The sequence below is a fragment of the Siniperca chuatsi genome, linkage group LG6 (genome assembly GCF_020085105.1).
Source record: "Siniperca chuatsi isolate FFG_IHB_CAS linkage group LG6, ASM2008510v1, whole genome shotgun sequence".
In the NCBI taxonomy this organism is placed as follows: Eukaryota; Metazoa; Chordata; class Actinopteri; order Centrarchiformes; family Sinipercidae; genus Siniperca; species Siniperca chuatsi.
In genome coordinates this window covers 13,872,080-13,890,369 of record NC_058047.1, presented here as the reverse complement: position 1 = coordinate 13,890,369, position 18,290 = coordinate 13,872,080, and the positions used below count along the sequence as shown (strand labels likewise).

The following is an 18,290-nucleotide window of genomic DNA, read 5'->3' as shown; positions in this document are numbered from 1 at the left end:
GAAGATGCAACCCATTTACTATAGATGGTGCTAGAGATTTAAAAGTGTCAAATGTTTTCAAGACTTTTTTTAGGGGGGAGGGTGACAACATTTGTGCTGAATAACATAATAGGCTATACTTTTTTCCACGTAAAATATATAGTTTCTTTAAATGTTCCCTTGTGCTGCCAGTTAATCTCATAATGCAGTGATGCAGCTTTAATAAAGATGTAAATGTGGGCTAGCTGCTAGGTTCAGGCAGTTCATGCGACTGTAAAAGGCAACTTGTTTGTGCCATCACGTGGATATGTTTACGTCTGGAGTCATTTCCGGAATAGAATGATTGACAGATGATTTGTCCAATCAGAAGCTGAATGTAGAGCAGTGCATGTGGCGGAAGTTTGCGCTCTCACAGGAGCTAGCGGATGGGGATTAAATTGTAACGTTTATGTTCATATCCTCGTACCCACCAAAATCTTCGGTGTTGTACATGTTCGTTGATACGACGTATAGTAAAGGACAGCGATGTCCCTGCCAGCAGGTAGGTTCCTGGACAAGATAAACCGCCAGGCAGAAATAAAGGTAAACACCCACGATAAGCCAGCTAGATACCTATGTTAGCATCATGCTAACACGGCTACAGGACGCTCTGTTTTCGTAGCTAGCTGCACACCTTTTAGGGTGTCTACACACCAGAACATTTATTTATGATTATAACTATATCCCCTATAACTGTAGCTATCTCAAATTGCTTGACATTAACGCTGCTGGCTATATTTGTAAAAAAAACTGTTTCTTGTGTAAGCCGTAACCTAACATTAGCCACTCAGATTTGAGGTTATAAAGTTTAACGCAATTTTCTGATGTTCGGTTATTGTTGGCAATGGTTGGCGGCATGTTTGTCATTTGCTGTTTTATCCTCTATTCACACTGGTTTGTACATTTAGCCATCTCACTATTACCTCATAGTGTTATTGTAAGAAAATGTTATTGCAGTCATTTGATGTTTAGTCATCACCTGCTTACCGTTGTCATGAGTGATGTTGCTTTCACTTCCCCTGGTTGTGAAGTCCCTATCTCAGCCAGTTTTAGTGTAAGTCAATGCCTCTGTATCTCCTGCCGCATAGTTTGGGCATCTCATGTAATAATACTTTTTAGAATTTGCATTTGAGTCGCATATGTAAGCTACTGTTTTCATCGAGAATCATAAGTAATACCTTGCAGGTAGGAAGACATGTTTGTAATCCTCTAAAACTCATCTATGAAATTATGTATGATACTGACATCTAGTGCAAATAAATTAGGGTTGGGTGATATGATGATGTATACTGTAAGACAAAAGTTTGATATAATGGTTATTGAGTGCAGCTCTCCCTGTATTATTACAAGTCAGTGGGCAGGACTGTTTCATTGCATTATTGGATTCACAGGGTATTTGCATCAATATAATTAAATGCCTTAATTTGTTGGGTACTTAATTCTGCTAAAACAGACATTGCCATTATGTTATTTTATAAACAGTACCTCAATTAAATTTCCTGTATAAATAATAAAAACAACATATACTCTAATAGAATCTTTGATCCATATCTCCCACATTTAATATAAATTTATTTGTTGTCTCTTGATGATCCTTGAATGATCAGAGTTAAGTTCATTACCTTGTGAATTCTAATACACTGATAATGTATGAATATTGGGATGATGTTGTCATAGATATCACAATATTAATTTGTCAATATCACCCATCTCTTGTTGTCATCTTTGTACGGTTAAATCAATGGAGACACACTTTAAGAAATGGGTTAAAATTTTACTTCGCTGTACACAGAAAAAAAACTTTTTTCCCTGCACCTTCTCTCCAAACCCTTTAATGGTGATGATAATTAGATGGTTGGCTATTTTTTTATTCTTGATTGAGGAAATGAGGCTATGCCCTCACAGGGCAACATGCTTTATTGGAGGTGCTCAGTATGTAAGACCGTGTCTTGTGGGAAATGGCAGCAGCAGCATTAGTAGGACAGTAGGGTTGGAATGTTACATAATCAAGCCTCACTCCCATTTTACACAGATGTGATCAGGGCTTAGAATTGAACCTCAGTACTTTTAAAGTGAGTTGTGCAGATTGGACAAATGTTATTTCATGAATAGGTCTAGACTTGCTCATATTTAGCTGTTGTTGAAAGATACATCAGTGGGCTTATCAGTTTTGGGCACAGTTTAGTTAATTACTAGTATTAAAAATAATTTTTTTATTAGCCATAAAAGTATACTTTTATTTTAATATGACAAATAGTATTTGTAAAAGATACTTACAAAATCTTATTTAGTTTGAGGCAACAGTGTGACAGTCAGGATATTACAAGTTACCCTTCAAGGTTGCACCTCCTTTTTTTAAAAAAAAGGACGTATTTGTCTGAAAATGTTTTGCCAAAATGATTCTTGCATGTTTTTACATTTGAGTTGAAGCAATTTAGTGACTGCAAATGCTTAGACGCAGTGTAGTGTTTAGTAATAAATGAGGACAGGTGCTACTAAAGCTGTGTTTTGTGATCTGTTTGAAGCATTACTGCTACAGTACAATAGGTAAATTCCACTTATTTAAACTAGATAGGTGGCATTGGTATCGTGTTTTGCTTGCTTTGTCTGTCTTTTTTTTTTTTAGAGGTGCTATTTAAATAAAGTTATTATTGCAATGAAGTGAAAAAGACAGGAAGCCTTAGGGAGTACTCTGACCAGATCCAGCCACTCACACACCCATTTTGTATTGATTTAATTAGAAAACGTCCTTTTTTGTCTTCAAAATGTAAACAACAAACCAAGACCATGTAATCCTCAAGCACTGCTTCCCTACTTTGCAGCTTGACAACACAGCTCAGTGATGTAAAGTCTGGTGATTTCTCCTGACCTGACCACATGCTGCCCTCCACTTACCTTACCTTACCCTTTATGCTGTGATGTTACGTCTGAAGCTCATTTTAGTCTTCATGAGGCAACTAGTTAGCTAAGAAACATAACAGACACAAACATGAAGCCTCACAGGCGCTAATAGCAAGATAGTCCTGACACTGAGCCAAGGTACTAGCTTATTGAACATTTACTCAAAGAAAAATTGGTGGAAAACCCTTGTCAGTGCTTTTCTATTGTCTTCTATTGTCTCCAAAGAGTGTACATTGCTTTTGCAAGGTATTTTCAGCACTTTCAGGAAGTCTGTATAACTTAACTCATAAGTAACAGTGAAGTGTGAGTAGGGAGGAGTCACTGACACTTGATGTGTTCAAGCTTCTCCTGACAAACTGTTGAGTGTATGCTGTTGTCCAAAATATCAGCTCTGCTTTGACACTGTTGCAGTAGATTGAATCAGTATCGAAATGTATGATCTGTGCGTTCACCAAATGTGTTCTGCAAGCTGAAATTTGACTAAATTCCACTTCACATGAACCTCCAGAGGCTGTACACATGTGAATGAGATAATCGAAAGACCAGACGCAGGATTAGAATAGACCGAGGCTTGGACAGTGCACTGCTGCAGCAATCGGAACGAGTCGAACACCTGAAAATAGCATAAAACAGTCCACCTCATTGACAGCTGAATCCCAGTACAGCTAATCTGTATGACAAAATTGGTGATAGGAGCCAAATATGGACATCTTTATGGAAATCTTAACACGGCAACAATGACAGACACCTTCACACCTGCATATGAAAGTTCCTCTGTTGTAGCTCATGACGAAAGTAAATGACAATACAATTTTTCCCATAAATGTCACTGTCAATAGAGAATTCCAGTAAAAAGTTGAGTGCTCAAGTCCATCCTGTGCAAGATCAGTACAGTTAGCTAGCTTGTAGTATCTTAAAATAATACATCTTGTGTTAAACTGTAATCCTGGTTTCATCTGTTCTTACAATAAATTGTTATTTTAATGTGGGTGTTTACATGACAAGAGTGAGGTGCTTCTGATACCAGCATTGTTCTAAATACATGTTTCAGGTGCTTGTTCCTTACTTAATTTGTACATTTAAATCAAGAAATATCAACACTATTTTATCAGTGAATGTGAGTTAAGGCTTTACATATATCCAAACATTGGTGTCTTTTCTAGGTGTGACGACAGCAGGCGGTATATAGAGGTTCCACTGCAGGCCAGTGTGCATGGTCATTTGTGTGTGTGTTTATGGTTGTGTATGTTTATGAGTGAGTGGCATAGCAGCGGGGGGTTGTAATGTGATGCCAAGATGCTGCTGTCCCTGGGAATGCTGATGCTGTCGGCCACGCAGATTTATACCATCTTCACTGTTCAGCTCTTCGCCTTCCTCAACCTGCTGCCTGTGGAGGCCGACATCGCCGCTGTGAGTAATTCTTAATACATGTAGGACCGTACATAAAAACATACAACAATAGTATAACAGTGTAATGCAGTTCCACCCCCACCTATGCAGAAACACACCACCAATGGGATGCACATGTTGCTTTGTTTGCAAACAGGATAGCAATAACAACTGGTGATAGGTATTTTAGGCCTGTGTTTTGTGTCTTTATGCCCCCTAATGGTCAAAAATCACTTTGTGAAGCTTTATGTGGGGGATGATTACATTTATCACTTGGATAAATAAAGATAATATCCGTTCGGTTTGATGATGCATAAGCCTCCAAAAAATATATTGAAACAAAAGTAATTAATTAAAATACATTTTTCCGTCTTTCAGTACTCATTTGACAACAAAACAGAGAACTTTGATGACCTGCCAGCAAGATTTGGCTATCGGCTACCCAGCGACGGACTGAAGGTGAGTGCAGAGGTCAAAGGTGTTTGTCTAACAAGCTAGTGAACCGATTTGTACTAGATTTAATGTCAAGACCCTTCAAATCATTCCAAGGTTTTTAGGATGTCTGATTAGATTTTTTTCCCCCAGCATGTTTCCACTTTACAGCTCCACTGAATTAAAGTTTAACCATGAAAACATAAAAAAAGAGAAAGATAGTGGTTAAAGAGGAAGGGGATATTCCTAGCTCAGCATTGTTTTTGTGATAAAACGATCATATATGTACTGGGAAGTGAGCAAAATAACCATTACTTTTTGTTAGAATTAGGAAGACATGAAATATTAATTCAAATGTGTATGTGATCTTTTTGTGAATGTGATTAGGTGGTTTTTACAACTTCAAACACAGCCTGTATCCAGATGTAAACAAAAAAGTAGGTTCACTATTAAGATTAAAAAGACTGGAATGGAACTTGCTATCATGCCCAACCAGGACTAACACCTGGAAACAGCTATAATGTAACTGATGTTTTATGATGCTGGTAAAGATTTATTTACATTAGTAATGTGTGTGTGAACAACAGAAATCAGAGTCAATTTTGAAAGACATACAAGATGGTTTTCAAGTCAATATATGTGTTGCACACATTATACATGTACATCAAAGTTTAATAGCATGTAATGAAACTGCTCCCAAACATTACTGCTGTGTGTTGAATATTGTCATAATGTGTGTTGTTGTGAGGTTTCTGTGTGCCACCCCCCACCCAGCCACCCGCACACTGGTTGATCCACAAAGCTCACAAACAGAAGGGATGATTCATGTCTGCTATCTAAGCTGGTCATTGTGGCGTTCCTCACAGTCAAGAGCCCAGTTGTTGTTGTACAAAGGCTTTTGGGGCACAGAAGCAAGCCGATGGCAAAATACTTTGTGCCTTGTTTTGTGTTTGTGTATATGTGCAGGTTAAGTACTGTTTATTTGGACATTCATAGTTAGTGCCACTCATCTGAATTTAAGGATGCTATGTTTAGCATCATTACACCACTATGGCTGTCCCACAGCATCATTTTGGCTTTGTCACGAGTTGTGACCCCATGCTATATTTTAGGAATCAAGGCTCTGGTTGAGATGGTTGTTAGCATCGGTCTCACACCATGAAGTTTGAAGACTCTAAAGGTGAACACACCCTTGGGAGTGTTTCTATTTCCCATTTGCTACTGCCTATTTTAAACAGAAAGTCATGGGACAGCAATGGGCATGCCACCGGTCTTTAAATCATTTTCTAGAATAAATGAAAAATTCTGACAATTTACAGTTTTAGAATTTCAGAATAAGCACTTTTTAAGGGAGTTTGGCCAGTTTACACTTCAGCAGGTTACTTGAGGTTCAAAGAAAGAAAGAATGAATTAATTCATTTATTTACTCAAGGTCATCATAGCAAGACATACCTGTTTGTATATGTGTGTTAATTAATGAGTGGAAAGTTGGGGTGCCCGGTAACCTAGTGGTAAAGGCACATACCATGTAACTGCAACATCTCCAGTTTGATTCAGACTGAGGACCTTTGCTGCACGTTGTACCTCTCTCTCTTTAGACATATTAATGGGGACTATCATTAGATTTAACTATTAAAAATATTTCATAGTTAAATCTTTCCACTGGTTAACTATTGTAGTGGCACCTTTCACCATGTTGTTCCCACCTTTATAGGAAACCACTCGTGCCATGCCTGCATAACATGCTGTGATCACTCTTGCTCACAGTTGGCTATGGGTACGGGTATCCCAACTGTATGGAAATGTGGCTAACAGCAAAAGGGGTGCATGTTAGCCAAAATATATATAGGCCACGGGTGTTAACTGCAGAACTGCTAGTATGCATGCTTTAATCACTGTGGTGAGAAAAAAAGTTTATTACATGTATATGTATTCATGTTTGTTGATATGGGCCATAACAAAGGTAGGCTGTTCTGAATGGTCACCTAAATCCAGGCAAACAGCAGGGATTATTGCACACAGTCATGTTGCTGTGTGTGTGTGTGTGTGTGTGTGTGTGTGTGTGTGTGTGTGTGTGTGTGAGAGAGAGAGAGAGAGCTTATTAGTCTTATGTAAGATTTTGTGTTATGAAAGCTGAGAAATGGCTTAGTCTCTCTGTTACCGGCTCTCTGTCTTAAATTCACATTTAGTCTCTGCAACTTATTTTCACCTCTGCTGTCAAGCTGGGGCAGAGAGGCTGTGTGCCATGCAGACATGCTGCCCTAGTCCCTGAGGGCTAAACTCAATCCGTCCAATCTAAAGTTACTGCCCTGCCTATGTCTGCCTCTGTCTGAGTGAGTTTGGCAGCGAGCTGTTACAGACAACAGCTGTGATTTGCAGCTGGCAAGGTTTTAATGTAAGAATACAACCACGTTATCAAAGATTAAGGAGGAGTCGAGAAGAACTTCTCACCTTCCTTACTGGACAAGCTGAAGATTTGCCTTGTTTGTCCAACAGTGATAATACCTTTTGGTCAATGTGACAAATTCACAGAAAAAGTGGAAAAATCCAACTCCTCACCATGCATACACTGCAGATATGTCTAGATATTTTGCAGTGTCTGATGCCATTTAGATTTCTACAAAACAAAGAGAAAGAGCACCTTTTTTTAACTAAAAGTGAATTAAAGTAGTTATGAATTAAAGTAGTCTGTGAATATGAAATGTGTGTGTGTGTATATATATTTTCATTATGAGATAAACTCACTTCAAATGTTGTAGCTTTGCAGTGCTGCAGCTGTATAAGCTGGAGAAACCTCTGGCATCACAAGGCAGCACAAGCCTGTTTGTCTCCTGAGGATTCCCCACAGGGAACGTGGCTTCAAACAGGGCCCTCCCTGTTTCCTCTTACACAACCTCTTTACAGGGCTCTTTACAGTTGCTTCAGGGTCTCAACGCAAGGCCACTGCAAGCCTGTGAACACCCACCATATGCAACAGATTTGTTTGATTTCTGACTTGTACATATTAGTAGTTTGTTTTTGGAGATAAAGGTGGAATTCAAATGTAGCAAAACAGAACTTGCCTATTTGAAATTAAAGTCAAAAAGAATTCACACTCTGTGTCTTTGATTTTAAGACAGAAAGCGTTTTACACTGTATGTCCCAGTCAATATTTGAATGAATGGGATGGACACTGCAGAGAAGTATATGTTGATAAATTGGGCAATAGCAACTTGATATGGCGACTGATGAAAACTTACAAAAACATAGATTTGCATCATAAAAACTGTTCTTTAATTGTTTGAACAGTCGGGAAAATCAGTTCCCCTGTTAGGTCACAAAGTTATTGTAGACCCGTCGTACTGATGTAACACATTTTGTAAACTGTATGCATGAATTCAAATTTAGGACACAGGGATGTGAACATTTTGATTGTAGAGCATAAAGGTTCTGCAATATTTTGCTGCAGCCGTACTACGATTGTTTAAAGATTCACATGAAATAACTACTATTGAGCCTTAATTGCAGTAGGAACAGTAAGAAAGAGTAATGGCAGAGGATCTGGCAACAAACTATGTAGACAAGATTCAGCATTGTGATTGTTTATTCAGATATGATACTGGCCAAGAATCGATACCCATCTTAAAATAACTTTTCACAGTAAATTCTCGACACACCACTTGGCACATTTATTCCATTTTTGTTCCCACTTTCACTTCCATAATTATAGACTGATCTGTAGACGCAGTCTGAGAAGAAATGCATTGGGTTTCCTTTGGAAAGTCTTTGTGGTTTGGATGGTGCAGCAAAGTGGAAGATGCCTGGGTTTGACCAGTGTTAAAGTCTCTGAAGTAGACACTTACCCTGTAAAATATGTAAAAAATATAAGTATTCCTTTTCGTGTACCATTAAAGCCTGGTTTCTATGTGAGTAATTGTCCAGAAATCACAAAACAGATGAACAATCACTACTTCTAATACTGCTTCAAAATATTTCTGAGTAGCTGATTAATTTTGTTACTTAAGCAGCAGCAGAATGGACTTCCTCCTATCAGTTGGTAAATACCAAATTTTGCACAAACCTCTCTGCAGTTATTTCCTCAGAATCTGAAATAGACAAAAATTTGATTTAAGTTGTTTTGTTTGTTGGAAGAGTTGACAGGAAAGAGGCGGCAGGAAACACTTCTCCCATGTCACATCTAGCCTTGAGTATCGCATTTTGAGTGAAATATGTGACATTGCGCATGTGGAGGCTGTATACTTTGAGTGGGTACTTGTATATCAAGCATTTTTTTCTTGTTTCCTCTGTGCTTGCATTAGTTTCCGCTGGTTGCTCCAGTTTCCTCCCACAATTCAAAGACATGCAGTTTAGGTTAAGACTCAAATTGAATTGCCCATAGATGTGATTGTGGGTGAATGGTTGTCTGTCTGTGTTAGCCCTGTGTGTAACCCACTGCATTTGCTCATTTCAAGTGAATTAAATTGCAATGAAATTTAGACAAAATAATCTCAAGTCAAAGACTTACTAGCTTTTTCGTAGCTATTCACCAAAGTCAGGGGTCTTCATCGGCACATTGAACAGGTGTCATCATATGAAGCTTTGAATGAAAATTAAAGCTCAGAAAAAGCCTGTAAGTGGACCTTAGAGATTATGTTGTCACACATACTGTTCCCAAGGTCAATAATGTACTTCCATGCTCAGATGTATTGAAATTAAACTTGGAAAACCTGGAAGGCCTTCAAGGACCACTGAAGGTCCCTGGACTCCACTTTAAGAAACACTTCTGTTTGCTGTAGGCCAAAGGTGTAATAACAAACATTGTTCATCCTTTTGGATTCAGCAAATAATAAAACCAGTTGTCTGCTTAAACATGCTCATATGCACATCCACTGTGTCAACATTTAAGAGGGGAAATGTTGACACTAAAAGGAAGTTATAAGGGATTGTCTCAGTTTCATTCAGCCTATTAATCAACCCTAAACCTAAACTAAATTATAACTCATTCGAAAGCCTTGTTCTTAGTCTTTCACACCCAACCTGGAAAACACGACAGCCAATTCTATTTGTTATAGTGTACCACGCTCCTGGTCCTTGTTCTGAATTTTTATCTGAATTCTCAGAGTTTTTAAAACAGTCCTTAAAACAGATAAAGTAACTATTGTAGGTGATTTCAATATTCATGTGGACGTTGAAAATGATAGCCTTAGTACTGCATTTATCTCATTATTAGATTCGATTGGCTTTTGTCAGAGTGTACATGAAGCCACTCACTGTTTTAACCACACCCTCGACCTTGTTCTGGTATACGGCATTGAAATTAAACATTTAATAGTCTTTCCACAGATTCCTTCTTTATCAGACCATTATTTAATAACTTTTGAACTGGACTACATGCCATTAGGCAAAAACACTTACTCTAGATGTCTATCTGATATTGCTATGGCTAGATTCAAGGAAGCGATCCCATCTGCATTTAATTCAATATTATGTCTCAATATAACCGAGGACTCCCATGCAAATTGCAGCCTCTCCCAAATTGACCATCTAGTGGATAGTGCTGCAGGCTCATTGCGAATGACACTCGATTCTATCGCTCCTCTAAAAAAGAAGATAAAACAAAGAAGGTTAGCTCCATGGTATAACCCCCCAAACCCGCAAATTACAGCAAACATCACGAAAACTTGAAAGGAAATGGCATTCCAACAACCTGGAAAAATCTTGTTTAGTCTGGCAAGATAGTCTTAAAACATATAGGAAAGCCCTCCGTAATGCCAGAGCAGCTTACTACTCATCATTAATAGAAGAAAATAAAAACAACCCCAGGTTTCTTTTCAGCACTGTAGCCAGGCTGACAGAGAGTCATAGCTCTATTGAACCATGTATTCCTATAGCCCTCAGTAGTAACGACTTCATGAGTTTCTTCAATGATTAAATTTTGACTATTAGAGAAAAATTTCATCAAGTCCTGCCTTCAACCAGTACATACTTATTATCAAACACAGGAACCTTAGAAATAACTGTAAAACCTGATATATATTTTGACTGCTTTGCTCCTATTGACCTTCTTCAACTAACTTTGACGATTAATTCATCTAAGCCATCATCCTGTCTCTTAGACCCCATTCCAACTAGGCAGCTTAAAGATGTTTTACCCTTAGTTAGCACTTCTTTACTGGATATGATCGGTCTGTCTTTATTAACAGGTTATGTACCACAATCCTTTAAAGTAGCTGTAATTAAACCGCTTCTTGAAAAGCCCACTCTTGATCCAGGGGTTTTAGCCAACTATAGACCTATATCTAACCTTCCCTTTCTCTCTAAGATCCTCGAGACAGCACTTACCAACAGTTGTTTGACTTTCTATATAACAATAGTTTATTTGAGGATTTTCAGTCAGGATGTAGAGTGCATCATAGCACAGAGACAGCACTGGTGAAAATTAAAATGACCTTTTAATTGCATCAGACGATGGACTTCTGGTCTCTGTACTTGTCTTGTTAGATCTTAGTGCTGCGTTCAACACCATTGATCATCACATCCTATTACAGAGACTGGAACATTTAATTGGCATTAAAGAAACTGCACTAAGCTGGTTTAAATCCTATTTGTCAGATCGATCTCAATTTGTACATGTTAACGGTGAGTCCTCTGTGCACGCTTAAGTTAGTCAGAGTTCCACAAGGTTCTGTGCTTGGACCGATTCTATTCACCTTTTATATATGCTTCCTCTAGGCAATATTATTAGGAAACACTCCATAAACTTTCACTGTTATGCGGATGATACCCAATTATATCTATCGATCAAGCCAGATGAAACTAACCAGTTAGCTAAACTTCAAGCATGCCTTTAGGACATAAAGACCTGGGTGACCTGCAATTTTCTATTGTTAAACTCAGACAAAACTGAAGTTATTGTACTTGGCCCCAAACACCTCCGAGACACATTATTTAAAGATATATTTACTCTAAATGGCATTACCCTGGCCTCCAGCACCACCGTAAGGAACCTCGGAGTTATCTTTGATCAGGATTTATCCTTTAATTCCCACATGAAACAAACTTCAAGGACTGCCTTCTTTCACCTACGTAATCTTGCAAAAAATCAGGCACATCCTGTCTCAAAATGATGCAGAAAAACTAGTCCATGCATTTGTTCCTTCTAGGTTGGACTATTGCAATTCCTTATTATCAGGCTGCCCGAATAAGTCCCTTAAGTCTCTCCAGTTGATCCAGAATGCTGCGGCACATGTAATGACAAGAACTAGGAAAAGAGATCATATTTCTCCAATATTAGCTTCTCTGCACTGGCTCCCTATAAAATCCAGAACAGAATTTAAAATCCTTCTCCTCACCTACAAAGCTCTTAATGGTCAGGCACCATTGTATCTTAAAGATCTCATAATACCTTATTACCCAACTAGAATATGGCGCTCCCACAATGCAGGGTTACTTGTGGCTCCTAGAGCTCCAAAAGTAGAATGGGAGCCAGAGCCTTCAGCTATTGAGCTGTGGAATCAGGTCCCAGTTTGGGTTTGGGAGGTGGACACCATCTCCACATTTAAGAGTAGGCTTAAGACTTTCCTCTTTGATAAAGCTTATAGTTAGGGCTGGCTCAGGTGAGCCCTGAACCATCTCTTAGTTATGCTGCTATAGGCCTAGACTGCTGGGAGACTTCCCATGATGCACCTCTTTCCTCTATCCTTCTCTCCATCTGTATGCATTTTTATCCCATTACTGCCTGTCATTTCTCTCCTCTCTCCTTCTGTCACTTTCAGCAGGTATTTCTGCCTCCGGAGCTGCAGAGACTGGATCTGTGGTTGTGGGCCACTTGCTGCCCCAGTGTTCCTGCTCGACAACTGCTACTACAGTTGTTGTTATTGGCTCTGTTACTAATACTGACATTATTTTTCCTATAGCTGTCATTGCTATTATTATTAATTTATTAATATTAACACTACAATTACATTTCTACTATTTTAAAAATTCTAGGTGGTATTTGCACCCCCCCCCAAAAAAAAAAAAAAACCTAGCATGCCACCATTGAGTCTGGTTCTGTCCAAGGTTTCTACCTCTTAAAGGAAGTTTCTTCTTGCCACTGTCGCCAAACGCTTACTCAGTCTGACCTGCTCTATAGGAAAAGTGCAATGAGATAACTTCTGTTATGAACTGGCGCTATGTAAAAAAAATTGAATTGAATTAATTGTTTGTCATTGAGATGAAGCACTAATGTGGTTACTTAATGCTCCTGCATGAGTCACTTGTCTTGTGCCAGGTTCTGGTAAATGTAGTGTAATAATAGCAGTTTTGCAGCAGATATTGAACATTCCTGTCAGTGTCCTGGTGACTAACTAGCTTTACAAGATAGTTTCAGTTATTTCTTGTTCACTTTTCCCACCCACATTTTCTCAGCCAGTCTAATATGTGATCCAGAAACAAACCCACATTTTTTATATTTAGACTGTAGGTGCCCCATTTCAATGGCATTCCTATCCAGCTCGAGTACAGTGCTGGGATAAGTTTCAGTAAGAATGTCAAGGGTCAATGCCTCAGAACAAATATATTATATATAATTATAATATATACTCAAATATTATGATTATAGTGTAATGTATTGATGAAAACTTCTGGGTACAGAGAGCAAAGCAGGGTATAGTTAGTCTATTTGTCTGTCTGACAAGCTCTGTAGCTTCACCTACTTCCTGTTGTGGACATGCATAAGGTAGGAGGTTTTGAAGTGGTTTAGGCAAGTGAAAGTGGAGAATCTGAAGATTGTTGAATCTGAGTGTGCGGTCACACAAGCTTTAATCTGCTTACAGGAAGCCCCAGTCAGGCTAGAGTGAGTTACTGATTCCTCTGTTTTTCCCTATCTGAACCCAGAGCAAATCTGCAAACAAGCCCTATAGTGCGATGTTTAGTGACAGGATTAAGTGTGATTGCTGTGCAGTAATTTGGAATAGTCCACCAGAGAAATCTCCCCCTCCTTCCTCTTTAGAATTCTGCAACAACAGAAAATCCCAGAATAAAGTGAGAGAACTATCTGTAGAAAGAAAATAGTCCATACATGAAACTGCTCACAACAAATCTGTGGATTATCTTGTGTAACCGGGTCATGATTTCTGGAAAGAGACATTGCTGTTTTTCACGTTTTTTTGGCACTTTGAGCACCACAAGCCGAGTGCTATATAGTCCCATTATATATATTTTTTTAAATTAAAAAAATGCAGATATCTCTATGGCCGATATCTCGAAAACTCGACAACTCACACCAAAACAATGTAGATGCATAAATAACGCTACAGGTAAAATATGTATTTTTGGTTTTGGGGTGAACTGTCCCTTTTAAGCACTGTATTTGCAGCTTGACTTGGGTTTTTTAATCATATTTTTGCACTGATTCTCATTTTGTGTTGCTTTTTGGCGGCCCCTATGGACAAAAGGTAGTGTTTCCCAAAATGAAGACTGCATTTCCCATGAGCACCACTACCTCATGTCGTAAAGATCTTGATCTGGCTAGTGCGTGCATTTGTTATGGAAGCGAGTGAAAGAAAACTGCAACTTATTTTTAATATTTTTCTTTTTTTAAGCACAGCTATTTGCAGGATGCATAGCGACGACGTAATGTATCTATTTGTGGCTATGTAAGATTAATAACTGTAATATGACGATGGTGAAACAAAGTAAACTTTTAGTTCATACACCTTGGTTACATGTAAGCCTGCAACTAACAGATTTGGTTGCTCAGTAATGGTAATTTTGTTGAGAAAGCTAAAGTTATCGCCTGTGCTCTATCACTGTCCCCTTTTTTTTGTCCTTTGGTCAATTCTTTTCTTTTTCTATTTGCTGATCCTGCCCCAGTATCAGCCATAACCATAAAAAATATCGTCAAAAATAAAATTCTCTAAAGAAAAATCTCCTCCTACTTCCTTTTAACTGGCTAATATACTACTCATTGCAAAACTTTGCCTGAAAAAATGTAAACATAGGCTCTTTCGGTCTGCATGCCCTTAATCGTTTAGTCTGATTTTGCGGGGAGTCGGACCCGGTGACAGGCATTGAGAATGCTTATATAGAAATAGCCAATCATCTCGCTGATGGTCTCGTTTGCTTATGTATATCATATAGAGGCATCAGTATTAAATTGAGACTGTTTCATAACCAGTTAAAAACTCCTTGTAGCTGCTTTAATTGTTAATATCAACAATATTCACTTCTAAATCAACCCCCCAATATATGGTGAAGGGAATCTATCACTGAATTAGACACTCAGAACATTAATATCAGGTCAGGTTGCAGTCAACCTTTTAATATACACTTCTGGGAACACCATGAGAGCCAAAAGAAAAAAGCAATCTGTAGACTTGTAAACTATTAGTAAACTAACAATTTTTAGACTTTATCTCAAAATGTTTACTTGGTAAAAATGGCTGAAGTTGATCAGGTATTGCCATGCCATGACCAATCTGTTTCTTTGTCACTGTCATTATATAATTAAGTATTTTCGCTATCAGTTACATTCATTCAGTCATAGGGGGTCGTCGACTCAGTTTTAAGTGACACAGAAATGTATGGCCTCATGAGAAATTAAAGGAAAAATCTGAATAAAAGGATGGAGAACCATATCAAATGCTTCCGTGCACAGGGCTCACTGAACTGTTTGGTGAGTATGAAAATGATGTGAATAAAATGCTATGGCCATTACAGTGACCAGATCTCAACCCAGTTAAATGTCATGTTTCTCACCACAGTCTTTCCCCTTCTCTCTGTCACTCGCCACTATTTAATTGCGCAAATGTGTCACGACTGATCATATGTGAACTAAACTACTTCAGCATCACATGCTTGATGAATAATTTGTCCTCATTTGGTGTTTTCCTAAACTTTGACACCTTGGCTCAAGACTAATGCAATAACGGGGAATTCAGTTTGGTATCGTTACAACACAGGCATTCTCTGGGAGCTGGTTTATAGGTTTATAGTCTTTTTCCTCCACTGTGTCTTTATTTCCCAAGTACAATGCATGCACAGGAATTTGTCCTAGTGATGTTGGGTTTAGATCATACTCACGGGTTACATAGGGGCATAAATTCATCCTGGCACATGCGGACAACAGAACCTCATATTCAGAGTAAAGGTAACACAAGATGAAAAAAAATATTAATATTAATATTGTTACACAAAAAAGCCCTATGTCACCCAGCTTGAAGTTTGACAGAGCAGTGGGATTATATAATCAGTTTATGGTGGTATTAGATGAGTCTTTTGGTGTTTTAAAGTGATATCCGTGCGCAGACAGCATTTTATCTACGTCTCCTTTCAGTCTACATTTTCAGGATTTCCACTCCTTCCACAGTCATTTCCTGTTTTTCACCGTGCTGTCCTCTGCATTCTGCAGTTCTGGCACGTGTTTCTTTAGATGTTTTTTTCTACCCAACAGAGGGCGCTCTTGCCACTGGTTTCAAAGTCAAGAGGAGGAATGTAAGGCAGTAGCACAGTGACGTCATTTAGCAGCAAGGCAGAGCTGCACTGGAGGAGGCAGCCAGAGGTGACGGTGGTGTTGGGCGGTGGGTGATTCCTCACATGTTCCTCCTCCCCAATGTGAGATTTCACAGATGATCCCTGAATTTGACCTTTCATGCGTCAAATCTTATTAATGTTTTACTACCACCAGGCAGTGCATTCAGTCAGCGACTTTGTCTCTTCTGTTGTGCGGTATGGTTCGGCTTGTTAGTAAATGCAATGTGTCACTGTGGTCATTTTCCATATGTGGCTCAGCTGCTGTTTTGGAGTCATGTTAGTGTGGCAGCCAGCAAGATGCACTCACAGTGTGTGTGTGTGAGAGAGAGAGAGAAAGTGCTGACTCTCCTTTATATATGGGCTGGGTTTTTTTAAAGCATTGGCTTTAGGAGAGAGAGAGGGAGCTGAAAGTGGCGGCAGAGTCCCACAGCAGTCCACACTTCCTGCCTACCACCCTGCCTCTGACACACACACACACACACACACACACACACACACACAGTGGTGTATGTATAAGAGCAGCAGAGGTTTAGAAATGTATCTCACATCAGGTCCCTCACTCCTCATCTCTTGGGTGTTTTCCTTTCATCATCTCTTCTCCATTTATCTGCTCTGGTTCTTTGCTCCTTCTCTTTTCTCACCATCTGTCTGCCTCTTTTTGTCTTCACCTTTCTATTTTGGTCTTTCTCCATCTGTTTTTTCTGGTTTTCCTCTTTTGTCTGCATTTCAGTGGGTCTCTGATGCCCTTTGCTTCCATATTTGTATCTTTTGCTGTTTTCGCCTTTGTTCTCCGTCCCTTTATCACTCTGTCAGCCTCTCTGTCTAACTCTCTCTCTCTTCTCACTATCTCCCTCTCATCAGTCACTTCAAAAGCTGTTGTTGGAAATGGGACTAAGGCAGGAAGCAGCAGAGAGAGAAAGAGAGATGGGAAATACAAGGGCCAGAGTTTTTCAGGGCAAACTGAGACCCTGACCAACTGAAAACACCAGCATGCACAGGGACTCTCTCTCTCTCTCTCTCTCTCTCACACACACACACACACACACACACACACACACTTCATTTTTATGCATCAGTAATATTCTTCATTCCAGTGGAAAGTTCTGTATTCATTATGCATGCATTACCATGTTAAATTTATGTTTGATTTGCCAGTATTACATCTGGGGCTGCAGCACAACTGCCACTCGGCATCTTGTTTTTTTTGTTGTGTTTTTTTCTTGTTAGTTTTTCATCTGTGGTTGTGATGGATGTTGTTAATCTGAGAGCAGCAGGGGGGTTGAACAAAGAAGGCGCTGCTCAGACTTTGGGTCAGGGAGCTGAAACTGGGATGTAACTGTGTCTAGCCACTATAACAGTATGCAGGCTCACTAAGCAGGTCATAAAAATCTGACAAAACAGTGTGATCATATCTTGGAAAGGACTGCGATCTACTCTGAAAAGGTTTTTAGAAACGCAGAAAGAATCTTGATCTTCAGCGCGGATGACTTGTCATGTAGCTATGAAGCTGTTGTGATGTATTGTGATTTTAAAAAATGATTTTCAGCTAGTGACTTGCCTACAGTCCATCAACTATCAACATAAATCAAAATGAACACTGACAAAACTAGCAAATCCTGTTATATGTTATCCTGATATGACCAGTGGTACCTCAGAGGTGTGATAAAGTAAGCTAATGACCCTTAATGTCACTTTGAATCAGCACACATTAATTCCTGTTAAAGTGCCCTTCAGCAAAACAGTTAACCCCTAACTGCTCCAGTGTAGCTTTTTATTTATTGATATTTGAGGACACAAGCTCTGATGCATGGATGAATGAAACTGAATAAATGTGAAACAAGGTCATTACTTTGTCAGCAATATAGTAGTTACTCATTATTACGTTTTCTTTTTATCTGTTTTTGGTCTGAAAAACACAACAGTTTGAATACAGAGGATCATTTTTGTAAAAGGGTTTTCAGTTTGTCAACCAAAGTCTGCTCTTTATACAAGTTGCATAATAAAGTTCAATTGTGTTGTATGATTTCTTTTTAGTGCTAGATAGTGCTTTCTATAAA

The 18,290-nt window shown here is 38.8% G+C and overlaps 1 protein-coding gene across 3 annotated transcripts in view; it reads left to right on the top strand.

The window, feature by feature from the left end:
- The first annotated feature begins 354 nt into the window (after positions 1-354).
- The window catches only part of rnf13 (ring finger protein 13), a 52,902-nt gene continuing 34,966 nt past the window's right edge, over positions 355-18,290 (top strand). The window contains exons 1-3 of one of the 3 annotated variants that reach the window (XM_044201072.1): positions 355-561; positions 4,083-4,329; positions 4,687-4,767. In XM_044201072.1, coding sequence (XP_044057007.1) covers positions 4,216-4,329; positions 4,687-4,767 — 195 coding nt within the window. In that variant the 5' untranslated portion in view covers positions 355-561; positions 4,083-4,215. Of the gene's footprint in view, positions 562-1,053; positions 1,204-4,082; positions 4,330-4,686; positions 4,768-18,290 lie in introns of those variants that run through there. The other 2 variants (XM_044201071.1, XM_044201073.1) reach the window with 2 other exon arrangements.